At 41.4% G+C, this 14,761-nt stretch overlaps 1 protein-coding gene across 4 annotated transcripts in view; it reads left to right on the top strand.

Moving 5' to 3' along the window:
• Nucleotides 1-14,761, top strand: part of pacs2 (phosphofurin acidic cluster sorting protein 2) — a 63,820-nt gene that overhangs the window by 40,200 nt on the left and 8,859 nt on the right. The window contains exons 4-19 of one of the 4 annotated variants that reach the window (XM_030044016.1): nt 379-504; nt 3,361-3,523; nt 3,832-3,905; nt 4,785-4,865; nt 6,277-6,333; nt 6,445-6,596; nt 7,688-7,778; nt 8,244-8,309; nt 8,675-8,799; nt 9,367-9,499; nt 10,261-10,365; nt 10,622-10,728; nt 11,232-11,386; nt 11,612-11,722; nt 12,310-12,445; nt 13,175-13,207. In XM_030044016.1, the coding sequence (XP_029899876.1) occupies nt 379-504; nt 3,361-3,523; nt 3,832-3,905; nt 4,785-4,865; nt 6,277-6,333; nt 6,445-6,596; nt 7,688-7,778; nt 8,244-8,309; nt 8,675-8,799; nt 9,367-9,499; nt 10,261-10,365; nt 10,622-10,728; nt 11,232-11,386; nt 11,612-11,722; nt 12,310-12,445; nt 13,175-13,207 (1,715 nt within the window). Of the gene's footprint in view, nt 1-378; nt 505-3,360; nt 3,524-3,831; nt 3,906-4,784; nt 4,866-6,273; nt 6,334-6,444; nt 6,597-7,687; nt 7,779-8,243; nt 8,310-8,674; nt 8,800-9,366; nt 9,500-10,260; nt 10,366-10,621; nt 10,729-11,231; nt 11,387-11,611; nt 11,723-12,309; nt 12,446-13,174; nt 13,208-14,761 lie in introns of all 4 variants that reach the window. The other 3 variants (XM_030044014.1, XM_030044017.1, XM_030044018.1) reach the window with 3 other exon arrangements.

Raw genomic sequence — 14,761 nt, 5'->3', positions numbered from 1 at the left:
ATTGTTAAGTAGGTGTATATTATAATAGAGAATTGATTAACAACAATTTTAATGGACTTGAATGGAGGTGTAGCAGGGTAAACACAGGTGTCGGTCATAACATTAACGAAGGTTTGGTATGCCAGTCCATTAGCAAAGACAGTGTATGGTTGCTTGTCTGTGCTGGTGCTCTGGCATACCTTAATACTACCAACTCATCGTTAATTTTATGAGCTAAACCTGCGTTTACTGTGTTGCGGCGCCTCTGTGAAAAAGGACCATTCCACAAAAAAATATGCATACTTTTTGTCAAGGAACAGCAGTTTGCAGCTACTGTTTGTTATTAATCTAGGAGAAAGGTCCTCAGTGAATAAATTTATCTTTTTTTTCAATCTTTAGTATCCGCACTTCTTAAAACGAGAAGGGAACAAACTGCAGATCATGCTCCAAAGGCGGAAGAGATACAAGAACCGAACGATCCTGGGCTACAAGACCCTCGCCGTGGGATCCATTGACATGGCCGAGGTAGGACTCACATGTCGTGTTCACTACATCAACAGAAAAGTGGCTCGGTGATAATATACCTGTTTGGTGATGGTGCATAATTCACATTTTGTTTTTTTCGGTCACTTTGGTAGCTCCTCCTGCCAACATATTTAACAAACAAGGTCTACAGACGAAGAATAAACTATAAGAAACATCATAGCAAAATATAAACTTTACTCAAAACATTATGTGCTATGTAATCAATGTCATCTGAAAAACAGATTATTTTTATTATTATTACTTCAGGAAAGTTACAGTCAGTAGTGTTTCTGACATTGAGCATCATCTAACATTAGGAGCAGCAATATTTAGTAGAGCACATGTGTGTGATGCTTTAAATTAGGACTGATGGCCAACATGAGCTCAGTAAATAGCTCTATTTATTGAAACTGCACAGGCGGAATTGGGTGATTTTGTGTTTCTAAAAAGCACTAATTAAAACAGAAACAGAAAACAATGTTATGAAGTCATAAGGTGTAAACTGATTGACAAAGTCATGAAAAATCAGAACGATATGAGCAACGCACCTGTGAGAAATGACAAAAATATACCTCTGGGGTTGCCGGGTACAGTCGGTGGGAGTAAGGCTCATTCCTTTGCCCATTTCATTTTAGCGGGAAATGTCAAGGCAGGAAGGTTCCTCAGCTCAAACAGCCAGTTGGCAGGAAACATAATGAGAAAATAGCAGACACCGAATCCTCAAATTTTCAGGTTGACATCTATCTGGAGACCCGGTCCTCTCCCCCCGGCTCCCCCCTGGGGTTTGGAGTCTGGCGGGGGTTCGCTGCTGTCTCTCACACAGTAACTGGCTCGCCGAACCACACACTACAGGAAATAACTTTCTCAATGAGTCATCCAACCTTTTAACTGCAGCCTTAAAATACTGCTTTTCTCAGAACAAGTGAAACTACAGTCGGAGATAAGTCCACTCCTTTTTTTTTTCCCAATTCAAATCAAATTGGCTCCAAGGAACTCTAAAATTAATTAACATTAAGTCTGAAAAAGAAGGGAGATTTGAAGATAAAGCTGCTTTTTCTTGAGCCATAAAGTAGTACAATAAAATTATCTCACCCCAGTGGCTGATTATTTTATTTTATTATACAAGATGAAATGACTTGTTGGGATGAATTTTTTTTTACAGAGCAGACAGATTGTTCCCATATGGCTGCCAAAGCTCAGTGGGGCTTATTAAGGTCACATCTGACAGAGAGAGAGAGAGAGAGAGCAAACATTTCAGTGCCAAGCTGGAGCATGGACTTGTGCTTCACCACAAAAAGAAGCTAAAAGGTTCTCTGATATGGGGCACCACACAAGATTCAGTGTAAAATTGCTAAAAGGAGGGCAGAGCCTCGCAGGAATCCAGCAGCACAGAGAGCCACGGCCAGATTTAGTGTCGCACAAAAAGCGAACTGTGCCTGTGTCTGGGAGGTTGCCAGCTTGAATCTCTGGAGAGCTCTGGGTCGGAAACGAATGAATGAACGACACTCTGGCATTGTTCAGCGATGACCACTGAGCAAGGCACTTAAACCACCCAGGTGTCATTGTGTGTAAATATGAAACTGGGCGCTTCAGAGTAAGAACATGCGTACTAGACCTCCCTTTAGGCAACCACCATGCCTGATAGAGAGAAAGAGAGAGAGAGAGAAACAAAACTAGGTCAAGGAAACGTTCTTCCATAGTCATGGAAAGTCAAGGAAATTGTCAAATTGCATTTGTCAAAGCGCGTAGACCCAGGGGAGACAAAACAAGTTCACCAGGGGGAATCCACCTTGGGATGCAGCAACACTGTCCAGCATCATCAGTTTGTGCTGTTCACTGCAGTCCCAGAGTTATTTTGTGATTAAGTGCTGCACTTTACTTCCTTGGTGTGCCCACTTTCCCTCAACCTGGCTCATCTACTTCTCCTTCAATTAGGGACTTCTACATTTTCCAGAGTGACTCTCGCCCCTGGCCCCAACTCAAAACGCATGTGGCTGCATTGAATTATGGCACGCCGAGGACTTTGTCTCTTGTCCAAATGGATTTTCTTTGTATGATTGTGGAATATCAATCCAAAGAGAGACAGCTGAATGTGTTTTTGCCATTAAACTCCATTGTAACTGAGCTTGAAACGCCTCTACATGATGTTATGTCACCAGCATATGGCCAGTTATCCACCGTAATACGAAAATACACCACCAAATAACAGAATGGGGCCAGAAATGCAGGAGGCACTAACAATAGCTGCTTTTTGTTCTCAATGATCAGAGATGGGGAAGGGACTATGGATTTTGCTCCGTCCATCTGTCTCACGTAATTTGACAGTCTCTGCTGGCCTGTTTTGAATGAAACTTTGAGTTTGACTGGTGGACTTTGACACTGGGCTCTGACATTTTAGGTATAAACCTCCAGGTGGCTATAAATTGCCACGACCAAGCCAACAGGGCCAGAAGCTTCAACATCCTGGACACTGCTGGTCAAATATGATGAACGTTTCTTGATGAATGATGGATTTTAACACAAAATGAAACTGATTTGCCCACCACAGTGCCACCAACAGGCCAAAAAGCTTCAAACAACACTGTGTCAGACACTGCGCATCATAGATACGTATGAAAAAAAAAAAAAAAAATTACCCCTGAGGATGACCTGTGCTGATTGTGGGGGATGTCGCTGTCACTGTTGACTTGTGTTTTAGTGTTTTAGGGTGGGTTTTTTTTCTCCATGGCATGAGCTTGATCACTGATAACTGTCTAACTGGAAGTGGATCTTCATTAGTTTTCTCTGCTCTGTCTCCCGCCTCCATGTTCATTTGCCCTTCTTCTTCTCTCTCCTTTTTCCTTTTGCCTCCCAAAGGTGATGCAGCACCCCACGGAGGGTGGCCAGGTTCTGCCTCTGTGCAGCAACCAGAAAGACATGCTGGGCAAGGTAGCAGAGATCTGGATCTTCTCCTTGTCCAGTCAGCCGATAGACCACGAGGAGGCCGCGCTGCAGGGGGGGCAGAAGATCAAATGCTCTGGTATGCGTTGCCTCTCCACGGCTCCCCTCTAACAGCACGACGCCGTCATAATCACCCAATATGGTCGATAGCCACGGCAGAGCAGGGATCACGGGGTCCAATGCATTTTTTCTGTGTAATTGCCCAGGATAGGAATGAAAGCCGGCTATCTTAGCGCGTTACATACATACTGTAAGACAAGTCATGATATATTTAGAGCCTGGCTGCACGCCAAATGCAAAAGGCGCAGTGAAATATGTATGAGATGTCTTCCACGCTTCAGTCTTTGATCTCCCTGCTGGTAGGTTAATACTTCTCTTCTGCCTCAGATAACTACTCAGAGGAGGAGTACGAGAGCTTCTCCTCGGAGCAGGAGGCCAGCGATGATGCCGTGCAGGGGCAAGTAAGTGACACCGTTGAGGTCAACAGCTTCATAAAGGAGCAGTTCACCGAAAATAAAGACATAAAAAATAGCGCAGTCTATCCATCCAGATAGTTTCTGTGTGATTTGACAAGGTTTCCAGTCTGACACGATCTCCTATCACCTCAGTATAATGGGATCTGGATGGGTATTTGTTTCACAATTTACATGTGGAAATACTCAACAGCAGCAGCTCCTTCCAAAACCATATCCGACACAATTCACAGCCCTCAGGGGCAAAGAATTTCGTTGCAAACCATTTCCCACTGAAGAACACTGGGAAACTGCTTCTAATCCCCACTCCTTAGGGGCAGACGGATACAACTTGCTGGTGTTCTTGAGCAGGAAATAGTTCCCAGTGAAACTCACTCAAACTTCATCGCCGAGGGCTGTGGATTATGCTGTGTATCAGCGTCACTGATTTTGGGAAAGAGGTTTAGGGTTTGAGCTCCATATAGGAATACCTTTCCATTCCTGTTGTACTGGGGTGAAGGAGAGAGGAAAGACCACAGCCGACTGGAAACCTCACCAAATCACACAGAACAGAAACAGTCCAGATGGATAGATTGCACTAAGTTTAAATTGAAAAAAATATACATATATATATTTTGGATTTTGGGTGAACTGTTCCTTTAAGCAGCATCTGCATTTGTGCTGCAGAGAATCAGAAGCAGAATCACTTTGTTCACCAAACACAATATTGGTGACATTTAATAGTTAATAGACAATTAATAACAACAATTAATTCGCACAATTAAAACAATTAATAGTGCGAGACAATTTACAGTTTTAGGGCATATTATACGTGCTGCTTGTATTTGTGAGTGTCTGCTGGTAAACTAGACCTGGTCTTGTTTTCAGGACCTGGAGGATGACGAGTACGACGTGCGGAAGCCAAAGAAGCAGAGGAGGTCGATTGTCAGGACCGCCTCCATTACCAGAGTAAGAGAGCAGAGAGACACAAAGCTCATCTAGTCCAGTCAAAATTTATTTTAACCCAATATGGAATGTCTCAGTGGGCTGCACATACAATAAAACAATAATAGGCAACATTAGTAGAATATGTAAGAATATGTAAGAAATGTATAAAAAGATAAATTACATATAAAATAATGATTAAATTAGTAAAATATGCAAAAATGTACAAAATTGAGATGAATTACATATGACAATAATAAGCAACTTTAGTAAAATATGTAAAAAACATATAAAATTGAGATTAATCACACATAAATAATTATTAACATCAGTAAATTATGTAAAAATGTGTATCAGATATGGTATATGTAATCAGCAACATTAATAAAATGCATAAAAATGTATAAAAGTGAGATAAACTACATGTAACAACAATGAGCAATATTCGTAAAAAAAGGTATATAAGTGAGATAAATTGCATACAGCAATAATTTGTAAACATTAGTAAAATATAAAAATGTTCAAAAGTGGGGAAAATGCACTTAAACATAAACAAAATATTTCAATTATTTTAAAATTGACATAGGAAAAAAGTGAAATAAAACGCAACAACACACAATGCACATATAACTCTCGCACATTCATCCTTGGATACAAATGCAAACATATAACATAACATATAGGCTGGAAAACCATAGTGAGGTTGAAAGCTGATGTGAATAAATGTGTTTTGATTTTACTTTTGAACGAATAACCTCTCGGCGTTTCCGGAGAGGCTCGGTAAGAGAACGCCCTGCCACCTGCTGATGTTTCACTTATGTTTCGTAATAGTCATCTATCGCCGTTCTCGGCTACGGTGTCAGAAACGCCCTTTGCTGTGCGCTTGTGCGGTGAAGGTTACCGGCAGCAGGACTGAGTCTGCAGGTGTTCATTTTCCTTTGATCAGCTTTGACATTGTTTTGACATATCGTGGCAGAACCGATCGGCACACAGTGTTTTCTGCATCTGAAATGAACCTACAGTCGATTTTTCATTAAACGTTCAGCAGGATCTTCTCCTTAAACATCTGAAAATTTAAGCTCACTGCTTTTTTTAGTGGTTTTGTAGGTTATCAGTGCCGTTAAACACAACCTAAGGAGCTCTGATGAGACATTTTCAGTATGTTTTTGTAGGGCATGGATGCACCGGAAGGCACATTGAGGCATGATGGTGCTTGATTATTGATTTACATGAGCACACAGAGGGTGAATCAATACCCTGCCAGCGTTGCAAATGTATGTACTCGCCGGTTAAATGACTGAAATGGAGGTGAAGCTGCTGGGCCGCGGCTGTAGCTGTTTCCCCTGTATCGGGTTGCTGAGAGCGCCGCAGTAAATCATAGCCGGTGTACAAACTGACGAGTGCTTGTGTGTTTTATTCTCCTCTCTTTTAGCAGCAGAACTTTAAGCAGCGAGTGGTGGCTCTCCTGAAGCGGTTCAGAGTATCAGATGAGGTATTTATGTCTTTCTGTCTTACTGTCGGCCTGGGAATTTGATTTTTCCTTCTGAGGAGTGAAGGTTTAGTCGGTGTCTAATGATTTGTGTGTGTGTGTGTGTGTGTGTAGGTGTTGGACTCGGAGCAGGACCCTGCGGAGCCGCCTCCGGAGGTGGAGGAGGACTTGGATCTGGAGAGTCTGGACTTTGAAAACCCCAGCGACAGCGGACCGGAGCTGGATGATGATGACAGCGTCCTCAGCACACCAAAACCCAAACTCAAGTAAGTGGATTTCGCATGTCTGTGTCTTATAAAACATGATATTTTGTGTGGATATTCAGTATCATCGTGTGTGTGTGTGTGTGTGTCACTCTTCATAATGTCCAAAAGCTTTTGAATCAGCAATTAGTTCAAGGTTTCTTTACAGGTTTTACTGAAAGATATGGCTGGAGATGCTGAGTAAAGTTCATATATTCACCTCCATCTTATCAGCACAAAGCAAAAGCTGGCTGGCTAATATCTGATTGTAACTGTCCATTCCTTCAATGGTTGTCAATTAAATCTCTTTAAGCACTTTTTTTTGCACTTTTCATTTTAGAACGGTGATATAAATAAATTTCTATTTTTGTACTTCAGCTTCGGTCAAGGCATATTTTCCCGGTAAACGCAGTGTACGGGTGTTACTTATACCTGAATTGACCCTGGTTTTGTGACTTACCTGTAAACACCCACCCTGCTTTAGTTACTGTTGCTATGACTACGATTCCCCACAGCATCGTTTTCTGTCTTATGTTGTTGTCAAGTGTCAGACCGCTACAAGAAAAGCCATTCTTCAGTGCTCTCGGTGTCAGACCCTCTGTCGGAGCAATAATGTGGGAGGAAGTAGCACCCAGAGAGGGATAGTAAGCGTGGATTGATGGCGCAAATGGGCCAGTTCTGACCAAATGTATCTGTGAAGTGATTTATCACACAAACCCTATTTTTCCCCCATTACTTTTAAGAAGTTTTTAGGAACTTGCTGGCTTCTATTAGTACACAATGCACAAATTTTGCTCTAATAAAAAAGAAAAGTCAGATGCCAAATTGCATATAAAATGCAGATTAAAAGGTGGTGAGCCATTTCAAAACTTTTGAGGATGGTCTGTGATACAAATATCAGACGTATCAAGGCGTAAAGCCAAAGAGTTTAGGAGGAGGATGATGAGGATGTGAACTGTGTGTGTGGATTGAGCAGCATGTAGGTGTGTGACACTGCAGTGTATCCTAGAGAGTAACCCCATATCACTCTGTCAAAAGTCAATAGTCAACTTAGGACTATTTGAGTTGCCTTTCCTGCTTTTATGTCTGTCACAGCCATTCTCTCTCTGTTTCAGGCCATATTTCGAGGGTCTCTCCCTCTCCAGCTCTCAGACAGAGATCGGCAGCATTCACAGCAGCCGGAGCCACAGGGAGCCTCCCAGCCCGGTGAGACTGATGTTTCCCTCGCACGACAGTGAATTACACAATCAGAAATCTAATATCTAATACCAGATAACTCCAGCAGGGATGCAGTTTATTCTTCGGCATTTTTGGACTTGCAATTCCCATTCATCTCAAATTAGATTGTGTTTTTTCTGCTTTTGTTCGCTATTGTAATCGCATCCCTGCTTCAGCGTTTACCACAGTATTGCACTGCCAGCTGTGCAACTCCACTGGAGCAGAATGGTGGTAATTGTCTTGCTCAAGGGCACGCTGACAGCTACTGGGGCAAAGGAGAGCAGGACTTGTTCACGTCCCCCCTCACTCAGATTTTCCCATCAGTCTGAAGGGCTAAGCTAATGCTGCTCTGGTCATAAGTTTGTTTATCAAAGTGTAAATCAACACACAGTGTTAGGCAATAAAAAAATAACCACATAGTGTTTATTATTCCTCGCACTGCTCTTGTTCCAGATCGATCCAGATAAAACCAAGAGCGGTGTGGCCAAGGGAGACAGTGGGTCTGATAATGTCTCCTTTGTGAGTATGAACTCTCCAAGCTCCTCAGTTTGATCATGTTCAGGTCTTTAAAGGGCCAGAAACGGCAGAAAATCACTTGATCTGTCTCCTCACACACGACTTTGTATTCTGTGCAGTGGTAGATCTGTGGTGACTTCACACATTGTTGTATTTTTGCTGTTTTAAAGAATACATTTCAGTGTGTAGTGGTCAAGTTTATAGTCAGTTATGCCCAGCCATAATCAGGGACCAAAATCTTAAGTAAAGACATTTAAGATCTCTGAAAATATGCCAGTTGAAATGGAAAATGGCCACAAATAGAAACATCATAGCTCAGAACTGCTGAATTATGTCCTGTTTTTTTTTTTTTTTTTTTGATGGCTCAGGAGCAGCCCGAGGCGGTGACTCCCACCACAGAGCTGGAGATGGACAACATGGACACGTTTTTGGAGAGACTGCCACCAAGTGGCAAGATGACCAAAACCGAGTCCCTCATCATTTCATCCAATAGGTAAAAACAAGCAAATATAAACCATTAATATTTTATTGTACCTGATTCTGCTTCCATCTCAATCCTGGAAGAAGGCCACAACCCAGTTTTTTTTATTTGATTTTAATTGATTTTATTTTTCATATATAAAACAAAGCAGCTGAAACCTTTAGAAGCTTATAGAGGAAATTTCAGCTTAATAAGCATTGTAAGCAACAACAAAAGTCATGTAATCCACAAAAGTAAACAAACAAGCAAATATAAAGTAAGTAACAAATAGAGAAAAATAGAAAAAATAGAGTTTGCCCACCCTTTTCATGTTGACATAAATCTTCATGGTGTAAATTTAGAATGTAAATTATGATAAGAAATGTCACACTGATGTAAAGAATATGAGGATATGGTCTTAAAGGAGGAAAGTATAAATGAAATGCTTTTCTGGATTTTTTTTTTTTTTACAGTAGTTGTTTTCCTTTATTTCTGATGATGATCAACATCTGGAGGTCAGATTATATAGATTATATCTCTTTTTATTTCCCACATGGCCTCTGCCTCAGTCTCTTACTCGCTGCTCTCCTCTAATTTCAGGCAGGAACCTAAAGTGGCAGGAAGGCGAGGCAGGAGCACTTCGCTGAAGGAGCGCCAGCCCAGCAGGCCGCAGAACGAGAGGGCCAACAGCCTGGACAACGAGCGCTCACTTGACACGCGGTGCCACCTACAGGTAGGAGGGAGGAGCTGCAGGCCAAATAAAATATGCTAAAATGGCTCTGTTGTTGTTAAAGTTGGAAGGAAACAGCATTTCAACAGTGTCTTGCTGCCATAATTCAACATATGAAGCAATCCACCGTGAAATGTTTTGCAGATAACCTCGAGCTGTTGCAAATTATAATTTCTCAATGTCTAAGGAAATGGAAAAAGGTATTATTAGTTCATAAAAAAGTAAAGAAAATACCACCACAGTGTAACGATGCCCCCCTTGGTGTTTGATTGCAGCAATAATTTTAATCTCTGTTGGTTGTGCATGACAAAGACCTGGACTCCTGGTTTGATTTATGATTTAATACCAAACCCCTGAGCTACTTTTTTTTGTGTGTGCGTACACTACCTTTCTGCTGGATTTTAAGATCGATTGGAATTTTTATGAACACCTACTGGCACACCATGATTTAACCACTAATAATGCACCATTTTCCAGAAAGTGAAAGAAATGGGGTGTTGATAGTGTGAGAACTTGAGAGTAATGACCGCATTGATCTTTTAAACTTTAGAAACTTATTGTCTCCAAATGCAAGCACGGGTGAGATAAACTGAGCATTTTTTAGGTGTATGAATCCTTGAGGAAACTAGTGCAAATCAAGTCTACACATCGCGTGCTGTTGAGGTCCTGTAAGGATATCCAAATCAAAAGTCAACCCCTTTGGTCCTTTCTTGAGCCCTCATTCCTTTCATTTAAAAAAAATATATATTATTTTACCTCCGTAGATCCCAAGGAAGACTGTTTATGACCAACTGAACCACATCCTGGTGTCTGACGACCACCTGCCTGACAGCATCATCCTCATCAACACGTCAGACTGGCAGGGCCAGGTGGGAAACACCAGCAGGGGGCTGAACTATGTCTCCCACCCCTTTCCTCTTTTTCATGGCTGCCTTTCACGATTCCTTTGAAGTAATGGGAGTCTGATGTTGAGGAGTTCCCTCCCACCATTTGACAAAAGTGGATCCCCCATATTTAGTAACATATCGATGATAATGATGGGTTTTTGAATAAGTATATATTATTTTACTTTACTTCTGGTTGGTTTTTCATCTGAGCCATCCCCTTCTTTTCTCCTGCCCTCAGTATCTGTCAGATGTCCTGCAAAACCACCATCTCCCGGTGGTCTGCACCTGCACTACGGCCGACATCCAGGCTGCGTTCAACACCATCGTATCACGGATCCAGAGATTGTGAGTCTGCCTCTCACACGCCGCATTTGTTTTACTCATTTTCTTTTTCCCACCACACTGATGTGGCATCATATAATCACTTTGTCACGAATGCAGACATCTATTGCTGAAAATCTTGTGATCAAATTACACTGAAGTCCTGTGTTCTTGCACCAAATGTGTCAGTATTACAACTAGGGATTAACTGATACATTGGCGAACTATGGGTATCAGCTTTAAAACACAATATCAGTACTAATCTAATATTATTTTTATGTCAATATTTAGCTGATTTTGAAACTGGCACTTGTGTGATTGTTTTTTCCAAGAGTGTAAAGGTAACAGAGTGTTTTGTTTAAAAAAGCACCTGCACCTTTTTACAAAAATTCATACTGGTATTGTTTTTCGGCCATCATGAGTAGTAAGATATCGATATCAGCTTCATAAAACCATACTGGTGCATCCCCGGTGTTTACTGTGAAGCTCTTTAAGTTGTCTTTATGCCTCTTTGTTTGCTTTTCCAGCTGTAACTGTAACTCCCAGACGCCCATTCCCATAAAGATCGCCGTGGCCGGGGCGCAGCACTACCTCAGCGCGGTCCTGAGGCTTTTTGTCGACCACCTCTCCCACAAGACCCCCGACTGGCTCGGCTACATGAGGTTCCTCATCATCCCTCTAGGTTGGTGACCTCGTCCTTGTTCGCTCTAACAAAGAGGACAAACACGCCTGAGGTGGTTTTATTCACCGCCCTCTCACTCAGCAGTGGCCTCATTTCGCTCACAGTGATGATTTTCATGTTTCAGTATTTGTGCGGTGCATCAGCATGATTTATTGATGTTAACTTTACACAGAGGCCCTCTGACACTTTCTCTGATCTTGAATGTGTCTCGTTGATTGCACTCAGGAGCCCATCCAGTCTCCAAATATCTCGGCACCATTGACTATCGATACAACAGTTTGTTCCAAGATGCTGCGTGGAGGGACCTGTTCCACAAGCCGGAGGCGCCCGTCATTGGTGGGTTAACACATTTACATTTGGTGCTTCATTCCACCGAAGTCTGCGTACACAAATCGCTGAATTGTGAGCCTGCTCCAGCTTATATTTATAGTTTAAGAGTCATCAAAGATCATCTGCAGTCTGCAGCTAGAGTACAGTTTATGTTTTAAAATACTTTGGAATATCTATTTGTTTGCAAAAGCCTTTTTTTCAGTATTGTCACCGTTTTATTGAATTGCCTACATTTTGTTCTGTGTAATTTGATCCATTTTGTCTCTTTTGTTTAATCTTATTGTTGCATGCACTGTTTTGTTTCTTTTATATCCCGTTCTAGTGTGATTTCATTCATTCATTTTATTTTGTAAAGCACTTGTTAAGATGTGTTAAGAAAAGTGCTCTAAAATAAAGTTCATTATTATTATTATTATTATTACAGTAGTTCTGCAGTCAAGGAAAACTGGCTATTTTTGCTGCAGCCGTGTGAAATTTTGATTTAAGATTGACAAATGAATATGAGGCAGCTCTACCTTGATTACATACCTTGCTATGCTGCCATGCAGACAATAATATTGGAGGAGGAATAGTAATTATTTTGTCCCGAACAGCCCAGGAGAACCCAGACGTGGTGTCGCGGGTCACTCAGTACATGGTGGGCGCCAATGGGGCTCACCAGCTCCCCATCGCAGAGGCCATGCTCACCTACAAACAGAAGAGGTACGTTCCCTCACCTCACACACACCTGTGAGTATTTCGTACCGATGGCTCAGGTGCACAGCAGTGGGGCTTTAGATGTGTCTGAGTAGTGAGTTAAGATGTGAAACAGCATTGAGCAGGCTGATCTGAGTGCAGTCGTAGGGTTTCATCTAACAAATGGGTCTAATGCAAAGCTCTCACTTTGTTTTTCAAAAGGAACACGTCGACTGATTCTAAACGATGATTACATTTTTTAAGAGGGAAATTTTCGCTGTCATGTAACCAATTCTTTTGCATATTCACAGCAGTCAGTGCCTTATAATTTCATGGCTTTATTGTCAAATTGAAAGAAAATTAGTTTTTAAAGAAGCCAACCAAAAGCACCGGATAAAAATCAGAATATCTTGATCCTCTTGCTTGTGTTTTACATGTAAATAGGATCCTCAGATTAATGAACACAAAATAAGATTAAATCTGTTGCGAAGCTATGATGTCATTTTAAAGGATTGTATGGAAAATTAGTACAGTTAGAGCGAATTATGCAGACGTTTATAAATCTTTGTTTTTGCCAGTGTGTAAGTTTTAACCCCTGTTTTGACGAAACTTTAAAGTGAAACCATAACCTTACTAATGTTGTGGAGGTTGTGTTTTTGTGAGGGGCTTTGGGGATCTGACGTGTGGGAGTCTGTCTTCTAAACATCACTGTCTCTCCATCAGTGTGTGTTGGTGTGAATAACATGTTTTTGTTTATTTTTCTTTCTTTTCTGTCTTTTGAAGGAAAAAGAGCTTTCATTTTGATTTTGCCGTAAGGTATTGTGGTCGCTTGAGTCTGTCTCACACTTCGCCTGGTGATTCATGTGCTTTCCTGTGTTGAAACCATTTCCCCTTGACCCTCGCAGCCTGAGCTGGAACCTGCCACTTTAACAGCTGCCTAGTAACACACACACACACACACACACACACACACACACACACACACACACACACCATACACACACACTGTATTGACAGCAACCACCATAAATTTCTAGATAAGATGCCATTGTGTCACTCAGGTCACGGCTCAGCGTTATTCTGCACAGATTTTTGAGGTCAGACAACTCTGACAGGGCACTTCATGAGGAATTTATCACCATGCCTTCCCAATTTGTGTGTCGCAGAGTGAGCAAGGCTAAATCTCTGAAGCGAAAAAACCTGTGGTGTGTTGTTTCACCCTCAGTCCAATCCCAAATCAACGTGTCTCGGAAGGCCTTGGTTCCTCAACACAGAGGAAAAGCACCGTTCTGTGTTTCTTCTCAAAGCGCCGTGCTGATAAAGTGGCAGGAGGCCGGGCACAGTCAGTTTTGCCCCCCCCTCCTCCTCTGGGCCCTTTCTCCTGTTTCTTCCTCACTGCTGTTTCCTTTCCATGGGATCCACCTGCTTTGGGCCATCCATGTCTGTCTGCTATTGTCTAGTCAGGGCTAGGAAAACCACACATCATCGGCAAAATGAGGACGAGAGTCTTCTTACGTTTGAGGGAAATTTGTTTAATGTGAAAGTCCCCGACTGTGGTAATCCAATGAAAGATGGACAAACGAGGAGTTATGTACTCGTTCACACTTTAATGGCTTTAACATCCGTTTTGGGTGATCCCGTCACAAGTGGACACCTTAAGTGCAGGTGTGAACAGAGTCCAACTCATCTGAGGTGGTCACGGCTACTTTGCGCCACATTGATACATAATGCACATCACGCACATAGTTTTTACAACTACACTGCAAAAAGTCCAAATCTTACCAAGATTATTTGTCTTATTTCAAGTAAAAATGTCTTATTTCTAGTCAAAATATCTCATTACACTTAAAATAAGACATGATCAGCTCAGAAATTACTTGTCTTTAGACAATTTTCACTTGTTTCAAGTGAAAATTAGCTTGAAACAAGAAACAAATTTTGCCAATGGAACAAGCAAATTTTTACTTGTTCACTTGTGTCACAAGTAAAAATTTGCTTGTTCCATTGGCAAAATTTGTTTCTTGTTTCAAGCTAATTTTCACTTGTTTCAAGTAGATTTTCACTTGAAACAAGAGACAATTGTCTAAAAACAAGTTATTTCTGAGGTGATCATGTCTTATTTTAAGTGTAATGAGATATTTTGACTAGAAATAAGACATTTTTACTTGAAATAAGACAAATAATCTTGTTAGATTTGGACTTTTTGCAGTGTAGGATTAATGCACATTTATACATAATGCATATACTTTGTTCCAACTTTCTAATGCACATATTTTTTCATATTATCTGGGCAACTGCGACTGACCCACTTTCCCCTCTGGGATCAATAAAGTATTTCTGAATCTCATTACATTGGTAGTGTGAATGTTA

The sequence above is a fragment of the Myripristis murdjan genome, chromosome 22, assembly GCF_902150065.1.
Source record: "Myripristis murdjan chromosome 22, fMyrMur1.1, whole genome shotgun sequence".
Lineage (NCBI taxonomy): Eukaryota > Metazoa > Chordata > Actinopteri > Holocentriformes > Holocentridae > Myripristis > Myripristis murdjan.
This window is presented reverse-complemented; position numbering and strand designations above follow the sequence as displayed.